The following is a 23,308-nucleotide window of genomic DNA, read 5'->3' as shown; positions in this document are numbered from 1 at the left end:
ACAGAATGTGGTATGGAGTAAATTCCAAGATATGCTTCAGCCATCACAGTGGTGGTGTAATTCAAATGCATAAATTATAAGCAAAGCCACTGGGCTTCTGAGGATTCATAGAAAGGGAAAAAAAAACACAAAATGTGTATGCAGCTGTTTCAGAAAGACAGATAAAGGGCAGGGGACCTTCACCTTGGCCTGGTCCTGTTTCTTGCTCTGCTAGAATTACTGGTCCTTCTTAACCTCTTAGTAAGTATATGGTTTTCATAATGTTCATATCAGTCAAGATTCAAACAGGGAAAAGCAAACACTGTGACACTGATGAAATAGGGGGGTTATTTTAGGAAACAGACCTTATACTATCTTGGGCAGAGATGGCAAAATGGACCTCCACGGGGGGAGCTGGAAGTTCAGGAGAAAAATCACTAATCAGCCCTCCTGAAATAATGGCATGGTGGATAAGTTGGAGCTGGCAAGGATATCTAAAAGCTAGAGACACCCAGCTGCCAAGGTGAGACCATGAAAGCCTGTGGAGTGAGAGGGGGACTGGTGCAGTGGTTGGGACGCAGCGGAAGGCTGTTGCCTCTGTGTAGCCGCTGCTCTGCGCGTTTGCTGCCAAGCACTTGGTGGTAGGCTTGGGGTCATTGGTCAGCAGGGCTTGCACTTCTCCACACAGAGCTGGGAAAAGCAAAGTAAAACCCAAAGGTATTTCTACATCTTTTTCTCACAGCCTCTAATCACAACAACCTTCAGAAAGTCCTAGCTGCTACTTCACTTTCATCTTCCAAATCTCATATAGATTTCTCTTTTGCTCAATTCTAGCCCACAACTATACAGGGAAATGTATTCTGGGAAACTTAATTCTTATTTAGCCCAAAAGACACAGTACAGAACCACAACAGTATGCCTCTAAATTTTGTAAATTGAATTTAGTTTCAATTTTAGAAGTGTTACTTGAACAGGAAAAAGCAGAGCTAAGAAACACATCTAACTTTATAATTTTTTACAAAGCATTCTTGGATATTGTCTAGTAATATGCCTTACTAGCACACCTTTCAGAAAGAGAAACTGTTGGTTTTAAATGCTAACTAGAAAAACTGTAAGGTGATTATATAAACATTACTTTGTTTTTGATGGTCAAACATAGAATTTAAGTACAGTTTTTAAATGATCATCTCTTTAGGTCTTCTGAAAAAGGATCTAAGGAGAAAAGGGAAGTAACATTTATTGTGTACTATGCCAAGAACTTATGTGTCTTATTTCATTTATTTCACATGCCAAACCTGTGATCCTCCTAAAAGTGAAGTAGCTCAATATCAAGTTCATGTGAAAAAGTTGAAAATTCACCCCACAATTTAGAGTAACATGTATCTGTCTTAAGTTTTCTTTTCTTGATTTAGTTGGTTATTTACTCCTACTTTCTTTTCACTTCTTATTGAAGAAGAGATAATGTAAATTAGAGTACATAAACTAATCTTTAGTACAACTCAAATGAATTTTTATGTATCTACATATATATTCATGTAATCACCATCCAGACAAAAATATCAAACTTCTCCAGTACCTTTGATTGATTTTCACTGGGCCATTTGTACTTCCCATATAAACTGCCCTATGTATTTATATTTTTCATTATATGGACAGTGTGAATCTTGGAAAAACAGTAGGGGAAAATGAACAGTAGCGATAAAGTGAAAATGTTGAATAATGTGCCTGATAACCGCTTTGAATCACATCTACTCATGTCGCTCTCTCACTCTGCTTTTACCCTGAAACAGGTAATCAGATCCTGTCCCTTGGGAGTCTCTCCAAAGATCAGATTTATCCAGTGAAACTCAAGGGCATCTCCATCTGCTATTCAGCTCTCAAATCTGCCTTGTGTGGAAATTATGTCAGCTTTGGCGTCTTCAAGTTGTATGGAGACAACCACTTTGACAATGTACTCCAAGCCTTTGTCAAAATGCTGCTGTCAGTGTCCCACAGTGACTTGCTCGTAAGCAATCCTGTATCCTGGGAGTCTTTGTATGAAATGTGAAGTAACACCACCACAGGCTTAGAATTGTTACAATGAAACCCAAGAAGTTAGAACAGTACTAGATCATTTTATGTTTGAGGACAGCATTTGATTTAGCTTAAGGAATTAGAACAACTATAGTGGCTGTTTTTATACAATTAAATGTGCAGTTTTGAAAACTGCATCTTCTGACAAATTGGTCATCTAGAGTGTTCCAAGTTGTGTCTACAGAAAGCGTAATTAGCGATTTCAACTAAGTGCTTACAACTGTGCTGACAATTCAGAAAAGGTCTGTGTTTCCTGAGGCAGAAATGCAGATGACTCTAAGACCTTCTCCCTCCTTCAGCTCTGCTCTGTCTGCTTCCCCTGCTGTGTGGCTTTCCTTTCCTGTAACATTCTGATGTAGTGGACAGAGTGCTGAACTAGAAGTTGAGCAACCTGGTATATAGTCTCAACTCTGCCACTCACTGGTCATTTACCTAGAATAAATCACCTTCTCTATTTCTCAAGGCTTCAATTTCCTCACCTCTAAAATGAGTAAATTAAACAAAGTGATCTCTAGGTCCCTTTTCTACCCTACTGTCTAGTTTTAGTGATTTATGTCAATAGTTTTCAAACTTTGAAGTCCATCAGAATCACCAGGGGTACTTGCTGGAATTCAAATTTCCAGGCTTCTCCACTGAGCTGTGTCATTATCAGACTTTTTTTTTTTTTTTTAATATCTCTGCCTGATTACACAAAAGCTAATATATGCCCAGCATGGTTGCAGTACTTGCTTCAGTAACACAGCCAAACTCATGCTCAGGCTTTCCCACCTGCCCAAGACTACAAGTAAGATCTGGGGGCCTGCATTAGTTAGCCTGTATGAGAAATGCTTCTTGACATTCTAATGGACTAGTGGTACCCTCTTCCACCTTTCTTAGCTAGTCTTCATAAAACCACATCTTGGGAATTCCTTAGCAGTTCAGTGGTTAAAACTCTGCAGTTTCACTGCCAAGGACCCAGGTTCAGTCCCTGGTCAGGGAACTAAGATCCCGTAAGCAACACAGCGTGGCCCCAAAAACCCAAAAACCAAACAAAAAAAACGCATCTCAAGCTAAAGGTGTCCAGCCTCTTTGCAGTAGAATGGGATGCTCATTGAAGGCTGCCTGTGCGACATAAATTATGGAGTAGAGACTTGAGTCAAATCAGCCATGTGCTACAGCCTCCTCACTGAGGGAACTCTTCATTTAGCAGTTGAAGCCCACAAAAAAAAAACAAACAAACAGAAAAACCTGATATGGCTCCAGGATTTTCTCTGATCTTTTTTCTAGTAGACAAGCAAACCTTTACCTCAGTAATCTCAAAATTGAGGATGCATAGGACTCCCTTAGAATATACTTTTTAAATGCCCTTTTCAGGACCTCATTCCAGAGGTTTTCATTTTGTTAAGTCTGAACTGGGGATCAGAAAACTACGTTTTTAACAAGCACGCCCATGTGATTTTTTATGGAGGTAGTCTTAATCTCACTTTAAATAAATATTGCTATGGTTTATTTCTCTTATGAGTGTTGTGCTTCTTTGATACTGGTTTGAGTTTCATTTGAGGTTTTCCAGGTGTATTTCTCATGCACTTATCTTTTTCCTGTTGTGTATGGTAAATATTAAGCCATTTATCCAGTTATGATTTAGTTAGATGGGTTGACATTGTGTGAATACAGCAGATGATGATACCAAATCCTATAGCAGCAGATTTTTTTGTGTTTAAAAAAAAAAAAAGGTTCCCTAGCTCCTGTTAAGCACGGTTCTGTGTTATATTATTCCAGCCCAGAAAAATAATTCAGTCTTCTAAATTACATACTACAACGGTGTTGCTTGCACTTAACTGTTAACCATATAAGGCAAATTGAAATTGCATACTATGCTATACTATAGCTTCAAATTAGGACTTCTAGAGATCAAGATATTTTTATTAAAATTCCTTTAAATACTGAATTGAGAATCATTACGTCATTTGTTCCATGTTAGGTTGGTGCAAAAGAAATTGCGGTTTTGCACTGTTGAACTTTGCCATTTGGTATTGGAATACATTCTTAAATAAATGTGGTTATGTTATACATCATTTTAATACACCTTTATCACTATATTTTTTTGCTAATGACTTATTGCTGTTTATTTTGTATTTATTTTAGACTATGGAAATGATATTAAAAAGCAAATTCGAGTAATTTTCTTATTTGAGTTCTAAATGTGTTGTAAAGCGGCAGAGATGGCTTGTAACGTCAACAACACATTTGGCCCAGAAACTGCTAATAAGCATTGCATTCAGGCTTCCCTGGTGGCCCAGACAGTAATGAATCCACCTGCAGTGGGACACCTGGGTTCAATCCCTGGATTGGGAAGATCCCCTGGAGGAGGGCATGGCCACCCACTCCAGTATTCTGGCCTGGAGAATCCCCATGGACAGAGGAGCCTGGAGGGCTGCATTCCATGGAGTTGCACAGAGTCAGACACGACTGAGTGACTAAACACAGCATACAGTACAATGCAGTAGTGGTTCAAGAAGTTTTGCAAAGGAGACAATGAGAGCCTTGAAAATGAGCACAGTAGCCAGCCATTGGAAGTTGACAATGACCAACTGAGAGCTGTCATTGAAACTGATCTCTTACAACTGCACAAGAAGTTGCTGAAGAACTCAGCGTTGACCATTCTAGTCATTCGGCATTTGAAGCACATTGGAAAGGTGAAAAAGATGGATAAATATGTGCTTCATAAGCTGCCGGAAAATTTTAAAAACTGTCGCTTTGAAGTGGTGTCTTCTCTTACTCTCCGCAACAGCAACAAGCCATTTCTCAATCAGATTGTGACTTGTGATGAAAAGTGGATTTTATACAACAACTGGAGATGGCCAGCTCAGCGACTGGACCAAGAAGCAGCTCTAAAGCACTTCCCAAAGCCAAACTTGAACCAAAAACAAGGTCATGGTCACTGTTTGATGGTCCACTGCTGGTCTGATCTTACTCCAGCTTTCTGAATCCTGGTGAAACCATTACATCTGAGAAGCATGCTCAGCAAATTGAAGAGATGCACCAAAAACTGCAGTGCCTGCAGCCGGCATTGATCAACAGAAAGGGCCTGATTCTTTTCTACGACAATGACCGACTGCACATCGCACAACCGATGCTTCAAAAATTGAATGAATTGGGCTATGAAGTTTTGCCTCATCGGCCATATTCACCTGACCTCTTGCCAACGGACTACCACATCTTCAAGCATATTGACTTTTTTCAGGGAAAATGCTTCCACAACCAGCAGAAAGCAGAAAATGCTTCTCATTAGTTCATCGAATCCCAAAGTGTGGATTTTTATGCTATAGGAATAAACAAACTTATTTCTCATTGGCAAAAATGTGTTGATTGTAATGGTTCCTATCTTGATTTAAAAAGATGTGTTCGAACCAAGTTAAAATGATTTATACCCAGGCTTCCTGGCTAGCTCAAATGGTAAAGAGTCTACCAGCAATGCTGGAGACCTGGGTGTGATCCCTGGGCCGGAATGATCCCCTGGAGAAGGGCATGGCAACCCACTCCAGTATTCTTGCCTGGAGAATTCCACGGACAGAGGAGCCTGGTGGGCTACAGTCCATGGGGTCGAAAAGAATCAGACACAGTTGGGCGACTAACACTTTCACACTTTCATTTTCATAATTATTTAAAATTCACAGTCTGAAACTGCAATTATATTTGTACCAACCTAATTATTTTATATATCTTTGTTTATATGTTTATGTTTATTTATATATTTGTGTGTAAATAAGGTCGCAATTTCCAGTCTTATAAATGGCAATTTTCACTGAACTGTAGCATGTCTTTTGCTTCCCTGTGGCTTGACATTTAGTATTTCTATTATAGCAATATCGGAAACTGAGCCAGTCGTATTATCCACTCTTGGAATGTCTCACCCAGGACCACATGAGCTTCATCACCAACTTAGACCCTCCTGTACTCCTGTATGTTCTCACATCCATCTCAGAGGGACTCACTGCTCTTGGTGAGTATCAGGGAGAGCATTGTTTTGAGAGGAGGAACTTGGTTGTGGTCTCTTAGAGTAGGTGCTTTTGAGATGATCATCCTACAAAAGGGGAAAGATGGTTTAACCAAACTGAAAGATTGTAACTATTACTTAAAAGACAGAAAATACCCTTTTTCATATTTTGATGGACAGTTTATTTTTAATCAGCTTTATTAAAGTACAATTTACACACTGTAAAAATTATTGATTTTAAGTGAACAGTTCAATGCATCCTGACAAATGTATATACATAGTCATGAACCACCACAGCCAAGATAACAGAACATTTTCATCACCACAAAAACTCCCTCATGACCCCTTCTAATCAGTCCCTCCCCCTAGTTCCAGCCCCAAGGAACTACTGTGTACGTTCTCTCACTGTAGTTTGCCTTTTCCAGAATTTCATATAAGTGGAATCATGTGACATATAGTCCTTTGTGTCTGGCTTCTTCTGTTTAGCATAATGCCTTTTTTTGCGAATCAGTTTTTATCTTTCTATCACTCGGTGTTATTCCATTGTATGGGTTACCACATTTGTTAATTTGTTAATATATTTTCACCAACTGATAACATTTGGGTTGTTTCCATTATTTGGTTGTTTTGAATAATGCTACTGTGAACATTCATGCACAAGTCTTTCTGTGGACAAATATTTCTCTTGAGTAAGTACCAAGGTGAAATTTCTGAGTTGTATGCTAGATGTGTTTTTAACATTGTTAAAATCTGCCAAACTCTTCCAAAGTGACTGTACCATTTTGCTCCTGCAGCAATGCATAAGGGCTCCAGTTGCCCTCTGTCTTCCCTAACACTTGCTATTTTCAGTCTTGTTGGGGGTAGGAGGCAGAGGCTGCTTTGGATCTTAGACGCGGCATGCAGGAGTATGTCATGCAAGATCTTTCATTGCAGTTTCCCTGCGCAGTCTCAAGTAGTTGAGGCACTCGGGCTTAGTTGCTCCGTGGCATGTAGGAGCTTAGTTCCCCAACCAGGGACTGAACCCACATTCCCTGCATTACAGGGCAGATTCTTAACCACTGGACTGCCCAGGAAGTCCCGATTATCAGTCTTTTTCATCTTAATCGTCTTAATGGGCATGAAGTGGACTCCCCTTGTGTTTTTAATTTGCATCTCACTAATGGATGTTAATTTGAGCATCCTTTCATGCTTATTTGCCATTTGTCTGTCTTCTTGGTGAAGCAGTTGTTCCAGTCTTCTACCCAGCTTTTCTGAGTTATTTTATCTTGAAAGTGTTTGTTATATATTGTTGCTACAAACCTTTTCTCATATACATGTTTTGCAAATATTTTTTCAACTTTGTCTTGTCTTTTTTATTTTCTTAACAATATCTTCTGAAGAGTAAAAGTTTTCAATTTTGAGGAAGTCCAATTATTTTTTTCTCTTAGAGATCATGTCTTTTGTGTCCTGTCCTGAGAAATCTTTGCTTATTAACCCGAGGCCATAAAGGTTTTTTTTCTGTGTTTTCTTCTAAAAGTTTTATAGTTTTAGCTCTTATGTTTAGGTCTATGTTCCATTCAGTTTATTTTTGTACATTGTATTATAAGAGGCTTCCCTTGTGGCTCAGCTGGTAAAGAATCCACCTGCAATGCGGGAAACGTGGGTTCAGTCCCTGGGTTGGGAAGATTCCCCGGAGAATGGAAAGGCTACCCACTCTAGTATTCTGGCCTGGAGAATTCCATAAATTGTATTAGTCCTTGGGGTCACAAAGAATTGGACACGACTGAGCAGCTTTCACTCACTATTATGAGATAAAAGCTAAAATTCTTTTTTTAACATGGATGTTCAGTTGTTCTAGCACATTGATGAAGAACATTCTTTATCTATTAGACTACTTTGTGCCATTTCTGTACTATCCTAATTTTATAGTAAGTCTTAAAATCAGATAGTATGGCCTTCCAATTTTGTTTTGTTCATTATAAATTGTCTTGACTATTCTGGCCTTTGCTTTTTTTTTTTTAATAAATATTAGACTCAACTTGTTGATTTCTCTTGTTAGATTAAAAAATGAGCAGGAGAATTTATTGGGTTACATTCAATCTGTAGCCCAATTTGGGGAGAACTGACATCTTGGCAGTATTGAGTGTTCAGTTCCTAAAAATGGCATATCTTTCCATTTATTTGGATCTTCTTTACCTTTTCTCAACAGCATTTTTGAAGTTTTGAATATATAAGTCTTATCCAACTAATTATTTTATGTTTTTATGCTCTTGTAAATGGTATTGATTTCAATATCTGTTGTTTTTGCTACCATCTAGAATTGCAATTGATTTCTTTGTGTGTTGACCATGTACTCTGTAACCTTGCTAACTGACTTATTAATTCTGGTAGCTTTTTATAGATTTCTTTATGATAGATGTGTCTTTCTACATAGATAAGTCTGCAAATAAACATAGTTTTACCTCTTTTTGAATCTGTGTGGCTTTTTTTCCCTTACCTTATTACACTGGCTAGAGCCTATAGTAAAATGTTGAATGGAAGTGATGATAGCAAACATTTTTCCCTTGTCTTCAGTGTTAGGGAGAAAGATACATTCTTCCACCATTCATATAAGATTAACTAGCTCCAGGTTCAATTCCTGGGACATGGAAGATCCACTGGAGAAGGGATGGGCTACCCACTCCAGCATTCTTGGGCTTCCCTTGTGGCTCAGCTGGTAAAGAATTCACCTGTGGTGTGGGAGACCTGGGTTCAATTCCTGAGTTGGGAAGATCCCCTGGAGAAGGGAACAACTACCCACTCCAGCATTCTGGCCTGGAGAATTCCATGGACTGTACAGTCCATGGGGTCACAAAGAGTCAGACACAACTGAGTGACTTTCACTTCATTCACCTGGTTTTTTTGTAGATCTTCTTTATCTTGTTAAGAAAATTTCTTTCTTTTGTAGTTTTCTGAGAGTATTATCATGAATGGGTGTTGGATTTTATCACATTTTTTTCCTGCATATACTAAGATAATCTTAGGGTTTTTCATTGTTTGTCTGTTAATACATTGCATGGTATTAATCATCATATTGATGGATATTTGAATGTTAAAACAACCTTGCATTCCACACTTGGTTACGACATACTGTCCTGCTTATAAATTAATAGATTAAACTTTCTAAAATTTAGATACATATTTTTACATCTATGTTCATGACAGCTATGATGGATTCTTCTGTAGTTCTTCTTTAGTAGTTTTCTGTTCTCATATCTTTGCCTTGATTTAGTGTTGATATGGGGCTCTCAGAAATGAGTTGAGAAATGTTCCCTCCTCTCATTTTCTTAAAGAGTTTGTGTAGAATTGTTATCAGTTCTTCCTTAAATGTTTAATAGAATTCCCTAGTGAAACCACTAGGCCTAGATTTTTCTTTGTTAGAAGGTTTTTAACTATAAATTAAATTTCTTTAATGGATATAGGACTATTCCAGTCTCCTGTTATATCTTGAGTAGCATTTGATAGCTGTATCTTTAAAGGAAATTATTCATTTCATCTAAAGTTTATCTGACATTATTGACATAAAGTTGTTCATGTTACCCTCTTGTTATGGCTTCCGTGGTGGCTCAGTGGTAAAGAATCCGCCTGCAATGCAGGAGACACAGGTTCAATCCCTGGATGGGAAAGACCCCCTAGAGAAGGAAATGGCAACCCAATACAGTAGTCTTGCCTGGGAAATCCCATGGACAGGTGAGTCTGTCAGGCTACAGTCCTTGGGGTTGCAAGAGTAGGACATGACTTAACAACTAAACTACCACCACATCCTCTTGTTAGACAGTTTGATTTCTGTAGGATCTCTAGTAATGTTCCCTCTTTAATCCCTGACGTTGGCAATTTGTGTGTTTTTTTTCTTGGAAATACTGGCTCTAGGTTTATCAATTTTATACAGAGAACCAGCTTTCATTTTTCACTGATTTCTCTATTGTTCTATTTTTTATTTTATTGACTTCATGTATGATCTTCATAATTTCCCTCCTTCAGTTTATTTGCTTTTCCTTTTCTAGTTTTTTCACGTAGAAGCTTACATTGCTGATCTTAGACCCTTTTTCATTTCTCATATACAAATCTAGTGCTTTAAGCACTGCTGTGGCTATAACTCATAAAGTTTTTATTTATTTGGGAACTTTTTCTATTCAGTTAAAAGTATTTTTTAATTACCCTAGTGATTTTTTCTTTTACTAATGAGGTATTACTTAGAAGCACATTGTTTAATTTCTGATAGTTCTGTTATTAATTCTAGTTTAATTTTATTTTAGTCATAGAATATACTTAGTTGTTATTTTGAATCTTTTTTATGGTCCAAAGTACAGTGAATGTTTCACAGGCACTTGAAATGGGTTTGTATTCCATTGTTGTTGGGAAGAATGTTCTCTAAGCGTCAGATCTAATTGCTTGATAATGTTCACATTTTCTATATTTTTACTGGCTACTTTTTTGTCTGTTTGTCTGTTTTCTACTTGTCCTTTGAATTGCCAAAAGATAAGTGCTATAGCCTCTAACCATAATTAGAAATTTGTCCATTTCTCCTTTTAGTTCTATCAGTTTTTGTATGAAGTATTTTGAAGCTCTGTTACCAAGTGTGTGTATATATATTTAGGATTGTTATGTCCCCTTGATTAATTTACCCTTTAATCCTTATGAAATGACACAGTTTATCTCTGGCAATATTCTTTCCTCAGAAATCTACTTTGTCTGGTACTACTAGCCTCTCCAGCATTCTTTTGATTAGAGTTAGCCTCTTTTTCCATCATTTCACTTTTAATCTTTCTGTGTGTCTCGATATTTAAAGTTGGTTTCTTATCAACACCAGGTATATTCTGTTGCTATTGTAACAACGTTTTACAAACTTGATGACTTAAAACAACATAAATTTGCTGTCCTGTAGTTCTTTACTTCATAAATCTGGCGTGGATCTCACCAGACTAAAATCAAAGTGTCAGCAGAGCTGTTACCTGTCCAGGAGCAAATCTGTCTCCTTGACTTCTTCAGCCTCTAGAGATCCCCGGCACGCCTTGACTCCTGGCTCCGGTCCTCCGTCTGCAGAGCCAGCAGCACCGAACATCTGAGCGCTCTCCCAAAGCTGCATCTCCAGTGGGTTCTGATGTCTTCTGCCTCTCTTTCACTCTCAAGGACCCTTGGAATTACCTGGGGCCTACCCTTATAATCAGGGACAATCTCCCTATTTTTAATTCAACTGATAAGCAACTTTAACCCATCTGCAACTTTATTCTCTGCTGTGTAAGCGAACACATCCACAAGTTCCAGGGATTAGGATATGGACCTATTTGCCTAACATATAGCATATAGTTGGGTCATATTTTTATATGAAATCTGACTATCTCTGCCTTCTATTAATAAAGTGTTTCAGCCATTAACATTTAATATAATTACCAGTATATTGAGTTTAAATCTACAGTATTGTTATTCGTTTTTTCTTGCTTTGTCTCTTTTTCCTCCCTTCTTTTAGTTTGGATTAATTAAATGTTTTTTATGACTCCATTCTATATCCCCTATGAGCTTATTAGCCATACTTCTTAATTTTTAGTGGTACTCTAAGGTTTATAATCTATGCCATCAAATGATGTAATCACAGTTTGCATTCAAATAATTACAGTCTACCTCTGTCTCTGTCTCTGTTCCTTTTGGAACTCCAACTACACATGTTATGTATCTCTGTTACATTGTTTAAAGACTGGAGAGAACTCCTCTACAGATCTTCAGAGCTCTCTTGTCAGATAGTACCCAGTCTCTGATACTCAGTCCCAGAAGTTCCAGCTGCCTCAGCCTCCCCAGGTTCAACTCACTGAGACCACTTGGCTTTGTTTGGATTCCCCTCTCCTGGTCAGTAGCCTGGAAACCGCTCTGGGCAAGAAGCTTGAGCAGTTGTGTAGGCATTACCTCATTCGTTTCCCGCCTCTCTGCTTTAATAGTCCTATGCTGCTTCTTGTGCAGTAATTGAAAAATGTTGTTTCATATATTTTGTCCTGTTTTCTAGTTGTTTATGGAAGAAGGAAAAAATTCTCATAGCAGTTAATCCTTCATGGACAGAAACTGAAGTCTTGTCTTTTTTTATTACAGTTTGTCTTAACATTCTTTTATCTCATATCATAGCAGTACTTAAAGGTTTCGAATTAGCAGATGGCTATGTTGTACTCGCAGACTGTGATTTTAAGCCTGGAATCTGCATTTTAACAAGTCTCTCAAAGGAATCTTGACAAAGTGGCATAATGGAGGGAATACTGAACTTGAATTTAAGTCCCAGTGCTGCCACTTATGAATGTATGACCATAACACGGACTCGGTACGTGATGCAGTTATAAGTATTTTCATATGTGTTCTTCATTCATTTCATTCTCAGAAGCACTCTGCATACTAAAACTAGATCAAATATGTTAATAGTACTGTTTGTCCTTATTTCCTACTTGATTGTAAGCTTCCTCCTTGACTGTGTTGATCACTACTTTTTTCCCAGTTCCTAACATATAGTAAGTGCTCAATAAGTATATATTGAATGAATTAATTAGGTAATCTTATTTTCAACGTACAGATGAGTAAGCTGCTGCCCAGAGAGGTAAAACAACTTGCCTAAGGTCATACAACTAATAACTGCCTGCTCTAGGAGTCTTTATAACTCTAAAACCCATTCCTCTTCACCTTACCACCCTGCTGGATCCACCTGGTAAAGGTCACAGTTTGGCAGGTGAATTATGCCCTCTGTCTTCAAGAAAGAGGATTAGACTGTTGAAAGTAATTACTTGGGTTTCTTCTTTTCCAACAGTAAAAAAGTTTCAAAGAGACATTTATAGATATTATTTGGGTAGCAAATTTCAGTTCCACTGTAAGCCTCAGTGAGAAAAATGAGAGGCAGGTACAAAATAGTTGAACCAGTGATAGAATAGTGACTTGCCTAATATGCTTAACATAATATTAAATTTTTTTCTTAATCATTCACTAGCATTCTTAGTTTCAGGCCAGCTATAATATGGGAAGAGAGAAAGATAAATGACAAGAGTGATCATATTTTTCCTGTTTTAAATTGCCCATCCACCACCACTATTCAGTTCAGTTCAGTTCAGTTGTTCAGTCATGCCTGAGTTTTTGCAACCCCATAAACTGCAGCACGCCAGGCTTCCCTGTCTGTCACCAACTCCCAAAGCTTGCTCAAACTCATGTCCATTGAGTTGGTAATGCCATCCAACCATCTCCTCCTCTGTCGTCCCCTTCTCCTCCTGCCTTCAGTCTTTCCCAGCATCAGGGTCTTTTCCAATGAGTCAGTTTTTCGCATCAGGCAGCCAAAGTATTGGAGCTTCAGTTTCAGCATCAGTCCCTCCAATGAATATTCAGAACTGATTTCTTTTAGGATTGACTGGCTGGATCTCCCTGCTGTCCAAGGGACCCTCAAGAGTCTTCTCCAACACCACAGTTCAAAAGCATCAATTCTTTGATGCCCAGCTTTATTTATGATCCAACTCTCACATCCATACATAACTATTGGAAAAACCATAGCTTTGACTAGATGGACCTTTGTTGGCAAAGTAGTGTCTCTGCTTTTTAATATGTTCTCTAGGTTGGTCATAGCTTTTCTTCCAAGGAACAAGCACCTTTTAATTTCATGGCTGTCGTCACCATCTGCAGTGATTTTGGAGCCCAAGAGAAGAAAGTCTCACTGTTTCCATTGTTTCCCCATCTATTTGCCTTGAAGTGATGGGACCGGATGCAATGATCTTAGGTTTTTGAACGTTGAGTTTTAAGTCAACTTTTTCACTCTGCTCTTTCATTTTCATCAAAAGGCTCTTTAGTTCCTCTTCGCTTTCTGCCAAAAGGGTGGTTTCATCATCTGCATATCGAGGTTATTGATATTTCTCCTGGCAATATTGATTCCAGCTTGTGCTTCATCCAGCCCAGCATTTCACATGATGTACTCTGCATATAAGTTAAATAAACAAGGTGTCAATATACAGCCTTGACATACTCCTTTCCCAATTTGGAACCAGTCCATTGTTCCATGTCCAGTTCTAATTGTTGCTTCTTGACCTGCATACAGATTTCTCAGGAGGCAGGTAAGGTGCTCTGGTATTCCCATCTCTTGAATTTTCCAGTTTGTTGTGATCCACACAGTCAAAGGCTTTGGTATAGTCAATAAAGCAGAAATAGATGTTTTTCTGGAACTTTCTTGCTTTTTCTGTGATCCAGGGGATGTTGGCAATTTGATCTCTGGTTTCTCTGCCTTTCTAAATCCAGCTTGAATATCTGGAATTTCTCAGTTCATGTACTGTTGAAGCCTGGCTTGGAGAATTTTCAGCATTACTTTGCTACCGTGTAACTTGAGTGTAATTGTATGGTAGTTTGAACATTCTTTAGCATTGCCTTTCTTTGGGATTGGAGTGAAAACTGATCTTTTCCAATCCTGTGACCACTGCTGAGTTTTCCAAATTTGCTGGCATGTTGAGTGCAACACTTTAACAACATCATTAGAATTTGAAATAGCTCAACTGGAATTCCGTCCTCTTCACTAGCTTTGTTCATAGTGATGCTTCCTAAGGCCCACTTGACTTCATATTCCAGGAGGTCTGACTCTAGGTGAGTGATCACACCAGCCTGATTATCTGGATCATAAAGATCTTTTTTGTATAGTTCTTCTGTGTATTCTTGCCACCTCATCTGCTTCTGTTAGGTCCATACCATTTCAGTCCTTTATTGTGCTCATCTTTGCATGAAATGTTCCCTTGGTATCTCTGATTTTCTTGAAGAGATCTCTAGTCTTTCCTATTCTATTGTTTTCCTTTATTTCTTTGCATTGATCGCTGAGGAAGGCTTTCTTTTCTCTCCTTGCTATTCTTTGGAACTCTGCATTCAGATGGATGTACCTTTCCTTTTCTCTTTGACCTTCACTTCTCTTCTTTTCTCAGCTATTTGTAGGGCCTCCTCAGGCAACCATTTTGCCTTTTTGCATTTCTTGTTCTTGAAGATGGTCTTGATCACCACCTCCTGTACAATGTCATGAACCTCCATCCATAGTTCTTCAGGCACTCTGTCTATCAGATCAAATCCCTTGAATCTATTTCTCACTTCCACTGTGTAATCGTAAGGGATTTGATTTAGGTCATACCTGAATGGTCTAGTGTGGTTTTCCCTACTTTCTTCAATGTAAGTCTGAACTTTGCAATAAGGAGTTCATGATCTGAGCCACTGTCAGCTCCCAGTCTTATTTTTCTTGACCATATAGAGTTTCTCCATGTTCAGCTGCAAAGAATATAATCAATCTGATTTCGGTATTGACCTTCTGGTGATGTCCTTGTGTAGAGTTGTCTCTTGTGTTGTTGGAAGAGGGTGTTTGCTATGACCAGGGTGTTCTCTTGGCAAAACTCTGTTAGCTTTTGCCCTGCTTCATTTTGTACTCCAAGGCCAAACTTGCCTATTACTCCAGATATCTCTTGACTTTCTACTTTTGCATTCCAGTCCCCGATGATGAAAAGGACATCTTTTTTTTGGTGTTATGAAGGCCTCCAAGGCCTTCATAGAACCATTCAACTTCAGCTTCTTCAGCATTAGTGCTTGGGGCATAGGCTTGAATTACTGTGATATTGAATGCTTTGCCTTGGGAATGACCAGAGATCATTTTTGAGATTGCACCCAAGTACTGCATTTCTGACTCTTGATGACTATGAGGGCTACTCCATTTCTTCTAAGGGATTCTTGCCCTCAGTGGTAGATATAATGGTCATCTGAGTTAAATTCGCCCATTCCAATCCTTTTTAGTTCACTGATTCCTAAAATGTCGATGTTCACTCTTGTCATCTCCTGTTTGACCACTTCCAATTTACCTTGAGTCACAGACCTAACATTCCAGGTTCCTATGCAATATTGTTCTTTACAGCATCAGATTTTACTTCCATCACCAGTCACATCCACAACTGGGTGTTGTTTCCTCTTTGGCTCCTCTTTTCATTCTTTCTGGAGTTATTTCTCCACTCTTCTCCAGTAGCATATTTGGGCACCTATCAATTTGGGGAATTCATCTTTCAGTGTCTTGTCTTTTTGCCTTTTCATACTGTTCATGAGGGTCTCAAGGCAAGAATACTGAAGTGGTTTGCCATTCCCTTCTGCAGTGGACCATATTTTGTCAGAACTCTCCACCATGACCCATCCATCTTGGATGGCCCTACATGGCGTGGCTCATAGTTTCATTGAGTTAGACAAGGATGTGGCCCATGTGATCAGTTTGGTTAGTTTCCTGTGATTATGGTTTTCGTTCTGTCTGCCCTCTGATGGATAAGGATAGGAAGTTTATGGAAGCTTCCTGACGGAAGAGACTGACTGAGGGGGAAACCACCACTATTATTACCTACCCCCATACTCTTGTAGAGGCCAGCACAGGGCTTACAAAAATCTGCTCTTAATAATGGTTCTCAACTCATTCATTTAATAAATATCAGCGGTGCACATGCTATGTACCAGGTTCCATTTTAGATCTTGATAGTACTGAAGAGAATAAGACAGGTAAGGTCTCTGCTAATGTGAAGTTTGTATTCTAGGGATGAGAGATAACAGTAAACACACATAAGAAAATAGCAAATCATCATAAGTGCTAAACAAGACTTAAAATAATGAATAGGGAATGGTTCTATGGCTTTTTTAGAAGTGATCAGGGAAAGCCTCTGAAGATGAGCTGTGACAGGGATGGGGTTGCATTCCAAGAAAGCAAAGGATGGCACAGAAGGCAAAACAGGAAAAGATGGAGGCAAGCGAAAACCCACTAGAAACCATCAGAAATTACCCTAATCAAGTTAATTATTATTAAATTTTTCATTATTAATAAAGAATATGTGTTGTTATGAGCATGTTCTTGAATTGGAGTTAATGTTATAAATGTAATAAAGAAGTAAAACATTCCAGGAATGTTTAGAAACTTAGAGGCCTTCTTCTTTAGTTTCTCCCACCAAAAACATGCTAAAAAGAGAAGAAAGGTACAGATTAGCTAAATTGAATGACAAGCTTGGTGTTTCAGGAATTGAAATAGCCAGGAAAATAAATGGGGAGTGAAAAGGGAGAAATCTACTAGAGTTGGGCACTATGTTACAAACTTTACACAGTTTCTCTCTCTAATCTTTAATTTCTCAAAACAAAGTAGGTGGTAGTAAGCACATTTTACAGAGGTGAAATTGAATCTTCATATAGTCAAATTGAATCTTCAGTAGTCAATCTAGAAGACAGATTAAACTCTAAACTGCTGCATCACCCAAATAGACCTTTGTTTCTGAATATGCCTCTCACACCATATTTTCCCTGGTGGTGCAGACAGTAAAGCATCTGCCTGCAATGCAGGAGCCTGGTTTCGGTCCCTGGGTTGGGAAGATCCCCTGGAGAAGGAAATGGCAACCCACTCCAGTATTCTTGCCTGGAAAATCCCATGGATGGAGGAGCCTGGTGGGCTACAGTCCACAGGGTCGCAAAGAGTCGGACACGACTGAGCGACTTCACTTCACACCCCCCTCTGCTATGATGAGAAATTTTGAGTCAAAGCCAAATTTCAGTTCAACCATTGTCATTCTTCTGAGTCCCAGTTAAGCAACTCTTTCCTACAGAGTTAGTTAACATTTCCGAGCGGCTATCTGCGATAGTCTTGGTGAATACGAGGGCTGCTGAGGATGCTTGTGCTCCCTGGGGAGGCCAGTTGCAGAAGAGAAGGGGCCTGTGGTAGTTTCAGTGCTAGATAGCAAGTTGCTGGAGAGGACACAGTGCCTGTCGGGTGTAAACACTCTGTCCACAATTGCCAAAACATGGACTGTCAACACCAAGAGCTAGGAGGAAGTACGAAAATTCATGACTTCTGCCCATTCTTTTATTTCAGGAGAGTTTCATTATTTGAATCTCATGCAATAGCTTCAGCTGCAAATAAAGAAGACCAATAATAATACATAATCCTCAGCACTATTCATACTTTCTTTGATAAAATGGTCCATGATCATTATGATTCCACACTTTTCAATCTACCCTGAAATATCATCTATCCTTTTCAAAGCCCCCAACAATAAATCAGCCATAATGGAAGCTCTTCTTCTTGCTTTTAGTGCATGGTTATATGCTCCAACCTTCATGTCTAAAGTGTTTACCTGGCTTTTTCATAGCTGACTCAGTAGATTGGAACCTTTTAATGCAACCTGCATGGCATGTGGTCACCAAATCTATGTGAAGTCTTGATAATTTTTGTATGATTGATAGCATATCACTTTTCACTAGTGAGGGGAAGCATATCTATTTCCTGCTTGCTTCCTTTTGTAGATGTTAAGTTACTTAATCCATTTACTTTCACAGTTGGGACTTCAAAGGCAGAAATATGAAGGAAAAGAGAAAAGCAAACAGGTTCAACAAATCTGTGCCTGACTTTTAGGCCTAAAAATTTTCTACTACATTATATACTACTTTCCAGGGTTATGTTAATAAAACTAAACTTCCTTTTCTGCAAAGTAACCCAGTTAGCGGGGAGAGAAAAATAATCAGTCAAATGCCATCACTATAGAAGGAAATAAAAGCTCCTTTCTTAAAAGCCTATAGCTCCACAGCTTCCCAAAACTATAGTCCCTGCCCATCTTTTAGACATTCATTCAACCCCTCATGGTTCTGTATCAGCTACCATTGTCCTCTATTTGAAACATGTACTTCTGTCTATATTTCAGAACTTACCCCCAAACCTACCTCTATTTACTATGTCATTTCACTTAAAACAATGTGTGTAAGAGAATTTTTACACTGTAGTGTTACATTGATTCTAGTATTATTACTAAACAGAACTCAAGACCTGGGGAAAAAAAAAAAAAACTTTCTCAGAGTAGCTTTGTCTACCCATTCTTTGGAGAAGGGAATGGCAACCCACTCCAGTATTCTTGCCTGGAGAATCCCACGGACAGAGGAGCCTGCTGGGCTACAGTCCGAGGAGTTGCAAAGGGTCGGACATGACTGAGCACTGCTGCTACCCATTCTTTGGTTAAATCAACTGATGTTTCCCTTCTCATCTGTGACAAGCACACATGTGTCTCAGCATTTTAGAGATGAGTAAAATGAATAAGAAAGTAACTAATGCCTTAGAAGTTTATAATCTGCTACTTCCAGCCCTACTCTCCCAATCTATTCTGAATCTACTATATTTACCATTTTTTTTTGAGGCCCATCATGTGTTTAATTGTTTGTCTTGCTGTTTCTGTTACTAATCATAAATTCCCCAGAATTGTGTCCATACATTACTATTAGCCAAAAAAAAAATCTGGGCAGTGTGTTGCTCTAAATCAAAACTATGACCTTTGGATAAGCTATCTCTGAGCTTCATTTTTCTCATTAGAAAAGTGCAAATAACAGTACCTACTATGTACAGAAGTGGTTGTTAGAGGTATATGAAATGTTATTTAGTGTACATGTTATTTAGTGTTATTTAGTGACACTTACTTGCCAAAAAAAAAAAAAATAACCTTTCACTAACACCTCTGTTGCCTTTCAGATTATATGTAAATGTGCGAGCCACTACTGGATGCCCTCAAGGAAGATCCCAAACTTGTCTGTCAGCCTACTCTCTTAAGATTCTTCCACACATTCTTTTACTCAAACCATAAGTCCTACCCCCTAAATATACCATAAGGGAAATTAGTAATAACTACCATATTTTTCTCCTCCAGTTTTTTTGAGATATAATTGATACTGTACAGATTTAAGGTGTATAACATAATGATTTGACTTATATACATCCCAAAATGATTACCACAATAAGTTTGGTATTTATCATCTATCATTTATCACATTTATCATCCCATATAGGTAAAAATATAATACTCATCCTTGTGATGGCTATTCATAGGATATACTCTAACTTTCATATATAATAAACAGCAGTGTTATTTATACCACTTGACCACCTTCATCCAGTTTCCCCTCCTGCTAACCAGCTACCTCTGATAACCACAGATATGATTTCTTCTTCTGTGAGTTTGTTTGTTTTTAAAGTATAATTGCCCTACAGCGCTACGTTAGTGTCTGGTACCCAACATAGTCATTCAATATTTCTAAACATTACATGGTGGTAAAATACTATGGAGTCTAGTTACCATCTGTCAATGTACTAAGATATTATTGGCTATATTCTCCACACTGTACAGTTTATGCCCGGGACTCATTTTGTTACTGAAAGCTTGGACCTCTTGTCTCCGTCACCTATTTCTCTCATTCCTCCCACACCCCTCTCCTCTGGCAACCACCTGTTGGCTCTCTGCATCTGTGACTGTTTCTCTTTTGTCATCTTTGTTCATTTGTTCTTTTTTCCTTTAGGTTTCACATATAAGTGAACTCATATGGTAGTTAGCTTTCTCTGTCTGACTTATTTCACTTAGCATAGTACCCTCTAGGTACTCGTGTTGTTAATTAAACATAGTAAGCTCTCAATAAATATCAGTTATTTTTACTGTGAGAATTTCTAGTTATTTTTCTCCTCATTCAGCTCTGCAACATATTTTACAAATGATGATAAAGCTTAATGGCTCCTTCACAGTAACACACAGCAAGTAGCTGAAAAAGATGGAATTTGAAACTAGATTGAAATTCTGGCTTCAAAATCCATACCTTCTCACCATATTATGTATACTGTGCTAATCTCTCCATTTGAAAAATGTCCTTCCGTATGTTTAACTGAAATAACTTTTCCCAGCCCATCTCAGGTGCTACCTCCATCACCAAACCCTCCTTGATCCTCATCCAAATGCAGCATCTCTCTCAAAATTTTCACAGCAGTGTGATGCTCATTTCTACACAGCACTGTTCTCCGGCAGCTTATGTCTAAACCATGGTTTCTTTGACACAAGGGCGAGGGTTTCCCTGAAGCAAAGTACTTTGTGCCAAGTTTACACCCAGTTTCCCCTGAAGCAGAGCACTTTGCACCATGTAGATATTTAATAAAGACACTTAAATTGAACAGAAGGTCATTAAGGTCACATATGGAAAATTCTGTCCAATGCAATCGAGGAATCATTTACTTACTCATGTAGCTCTATGTGAAGTCCTGTAGTTGACGTTGGGTTTAAAGAGGTAAGCAAAGCAAAAATCCTCAAAGAGCTTACAGTTTAATAAAAGTGCTTTGAAACCAGAAATTGTTTTTTAATTTAGGCATTAGAGTGAGATGACATAAACATTTTAGTCATGCAAGTGAACTCTCATTTGTTGTTCACACAGATACAGTCGTCTCCTCCAGCTGCTGTACCAGTTTAGACTACATCGTCACCTACCTCTTCAAGCACGTAGCAAAAGAGGGCAAGAAATCACTTCGATGCCGAGAGGCTACCCAGGCTGGTCAGAGACTATTACATTTTATGCAGCAAAATCCAGAGGTCCTGCAGCAGGTAAATAGTGGTTGTTCACCTAGCTTAAGAGATAAGAGTTTCCCTGAAGCCAATCTGGTCTCTGAATACCTTAGAGCAACTTGTCTTGCCAAGACCCTTTCCTGGTTCTCCTCTAGGAGTATTTTCCCTGTAAGTAGGATAGTTGGCCTCAGGATTACCTGCCCTCAGCAAATCTCTAATTCATGCATCTCACACAGTGAAGCTAGTATTCAGAAAGAGGATAGCACTTTCAGAGAGGAGAGAAATACTGAGTAAAAGTCAGAGCTGGAACTAGCAACCGTCAACCTCTGATTTGTCTCCTGGAACCTCTAATAGTGTCCTCTTAGGCTTGCCTTGTGCATACTCTGGTGTGGTGAGAAACTGCCGTTTGCTGGGCTCCTCGTCTGTGCCAGCTGACCTGCTGGGGCATTTCCCCCATTTTTAGATGAGAAATCAAGATTCAGATGGGTCATATTCCCAAAAACATTTAAATAATAAGTGGTAAAGCCAGGTTTGTTAATTTTCAAATGTTTTCTGACTAGCTAATATGAATTTGGTCTAAGTTTAATGTTCTTTGTAAAAACTCACTTCTACAAATCACAGTAACATCATGCATAAAGATAAACATAATATATATGCCAGAAACATTTCAAAGAGAGTAATACCATTTTGCTATGGAGATAGCATCACTATGATATATTCCCATTCTACTAAATTTGGGAAATGATATCTTTATACTGCTTCCAGTTGTGTTATTTTGCCAAACTGTCTCCATAATAGTCTGTGGTTTGCAATTGTAAACACTTGAACATGGTTGTTAGCCAGCAAATAAGTCACCTGCAATCAGCAGAAAATGTCAGTCTGAGTAAATAAATGATGAAAATGAATAAGAAAGCCAAGGAAGAGGTTTTCTTCCTAGCTGTCATTTTTTGCTAATACTTAAATGAAATTATGTAAACTTTATTTGTGGTGATGTTTCAGTTAACCAGTTAATTTCCTGCAAGAAGGTGTGGATGAAGATTTTGTGTAAATAAGCAAAGGGCTGCAACTATTTGGTATGATCCTGAAATTGTTACAAAACATGTTGGTGATTAAACAGGAGGAAGATAACTCATTTACTGAGGACCTTCTATGTACAAGGTACAAGAGCTGTTAAGATCCAAAAGACATAATTTCTCTTTGTAAGTTTTTCCTGCCAGGTGGGAAGGAGAGACCGGTCCCTAACTGTATGCTAACTGATTAGTGTAGTGATGGCAGTAGGAGAGGGCTCTCGGGGACGTCTCCTCATTTAGACCCCACAGCAACCGTGAAATGTGGGTGTGTTGTCATCCTCCTTTTACCGCTGAATAAATTGAAGCACAGAGAGATCAACTGGAAAGTGGAATGTGAACCAAGGTCTTTTTGGCTCAAAAACCGAAGTCCTTACAACTTACTTACACCATTTATTCTCAGGGGACTAGTCAGCAGGGATAAGGTCTCAGGTTCAGCCAGAGTGCCCCTTCAGAATACACATTCTGTCAGGACTTGGATGCACCTCTCCTTCTTCACCCATCTGCAGTAGCCACTGGTTCTGCCGGGAGTGTGTCGCGGCACTCAGGGGTTTCATGAGAAGGCTGAGAGCCACAGAATCAAAGCTTGTAGCCGGTGGGGAAAATAAACACCCACGGACTGGCCAGGAGTCAAGACCACCCCCAGCCTCACCCTGGCAGGCGACAAGTCCTCCACCTGCCAGTATTCACCGTGATCATCATGTTGTCCCATAAACTTTGGCAGGAACTTTTAAGTGGGTAGAAAATTTTAGCAAAAATCAATAGGCCATGGTCCTGGACAAATGCCATCAGACTGTGCAGAACAAGTAATGTTGTTCTGCAAAGGACAATCATGTTTGTCTTTACTCAGAATTATC

At 38.8% G+C, this 23,308-nt stretch overlaps 1 protein-coding gene across 3 annotated transcripts in view; it reads left to right on the top strand.

The window, feature by feature from the left end:
• The window catches only part of RANBP17 (RAN binding protein 17), a 341,319-nt gene that overhangs the window by 287,292 nt on the left and 30,719 nt on the right, over window positions 1–23,308 (top strand). For all 3 annotated transcript variants that reach the window (XM_070476842.1, XM_070476843.1, XM_070476844.1), the window contains 3 exons: window positions 1,770–1,984; window positions 5,896–6,034; window positions 21,257–21,423. In XM_070476842.1, coding sequence (XP_070332943.1) covers window positions 1,770–1,984; window positions 5,896–6,034; window positions 21,257–21,423 — 521 coding nt within the window. The remainder of the gene's footprint in view (window positions 1–1,769; window positions 1,985–5,895; window positions 6,035–21,256; window positions 21,424–23,308) is intronic.

Source organism: Odocoileus virginianus, chromosome 14 (assembly GCF_023699985.2).
Source record: "Odocoileus virginianus isolate 20LAN1187 ecotype Illinois chromosome 14, Ovbor_1.2, whole genome shotgun sequence".
NCBI lineage: Eukaryota > Metazoa > Chordata > Mammalia > Artiodactyla > Cervidae > Odocoileus > Odocoileus virginianus.
This window is presented reverse-complemented; position numbering and strand designations above follow the sequence as displayed.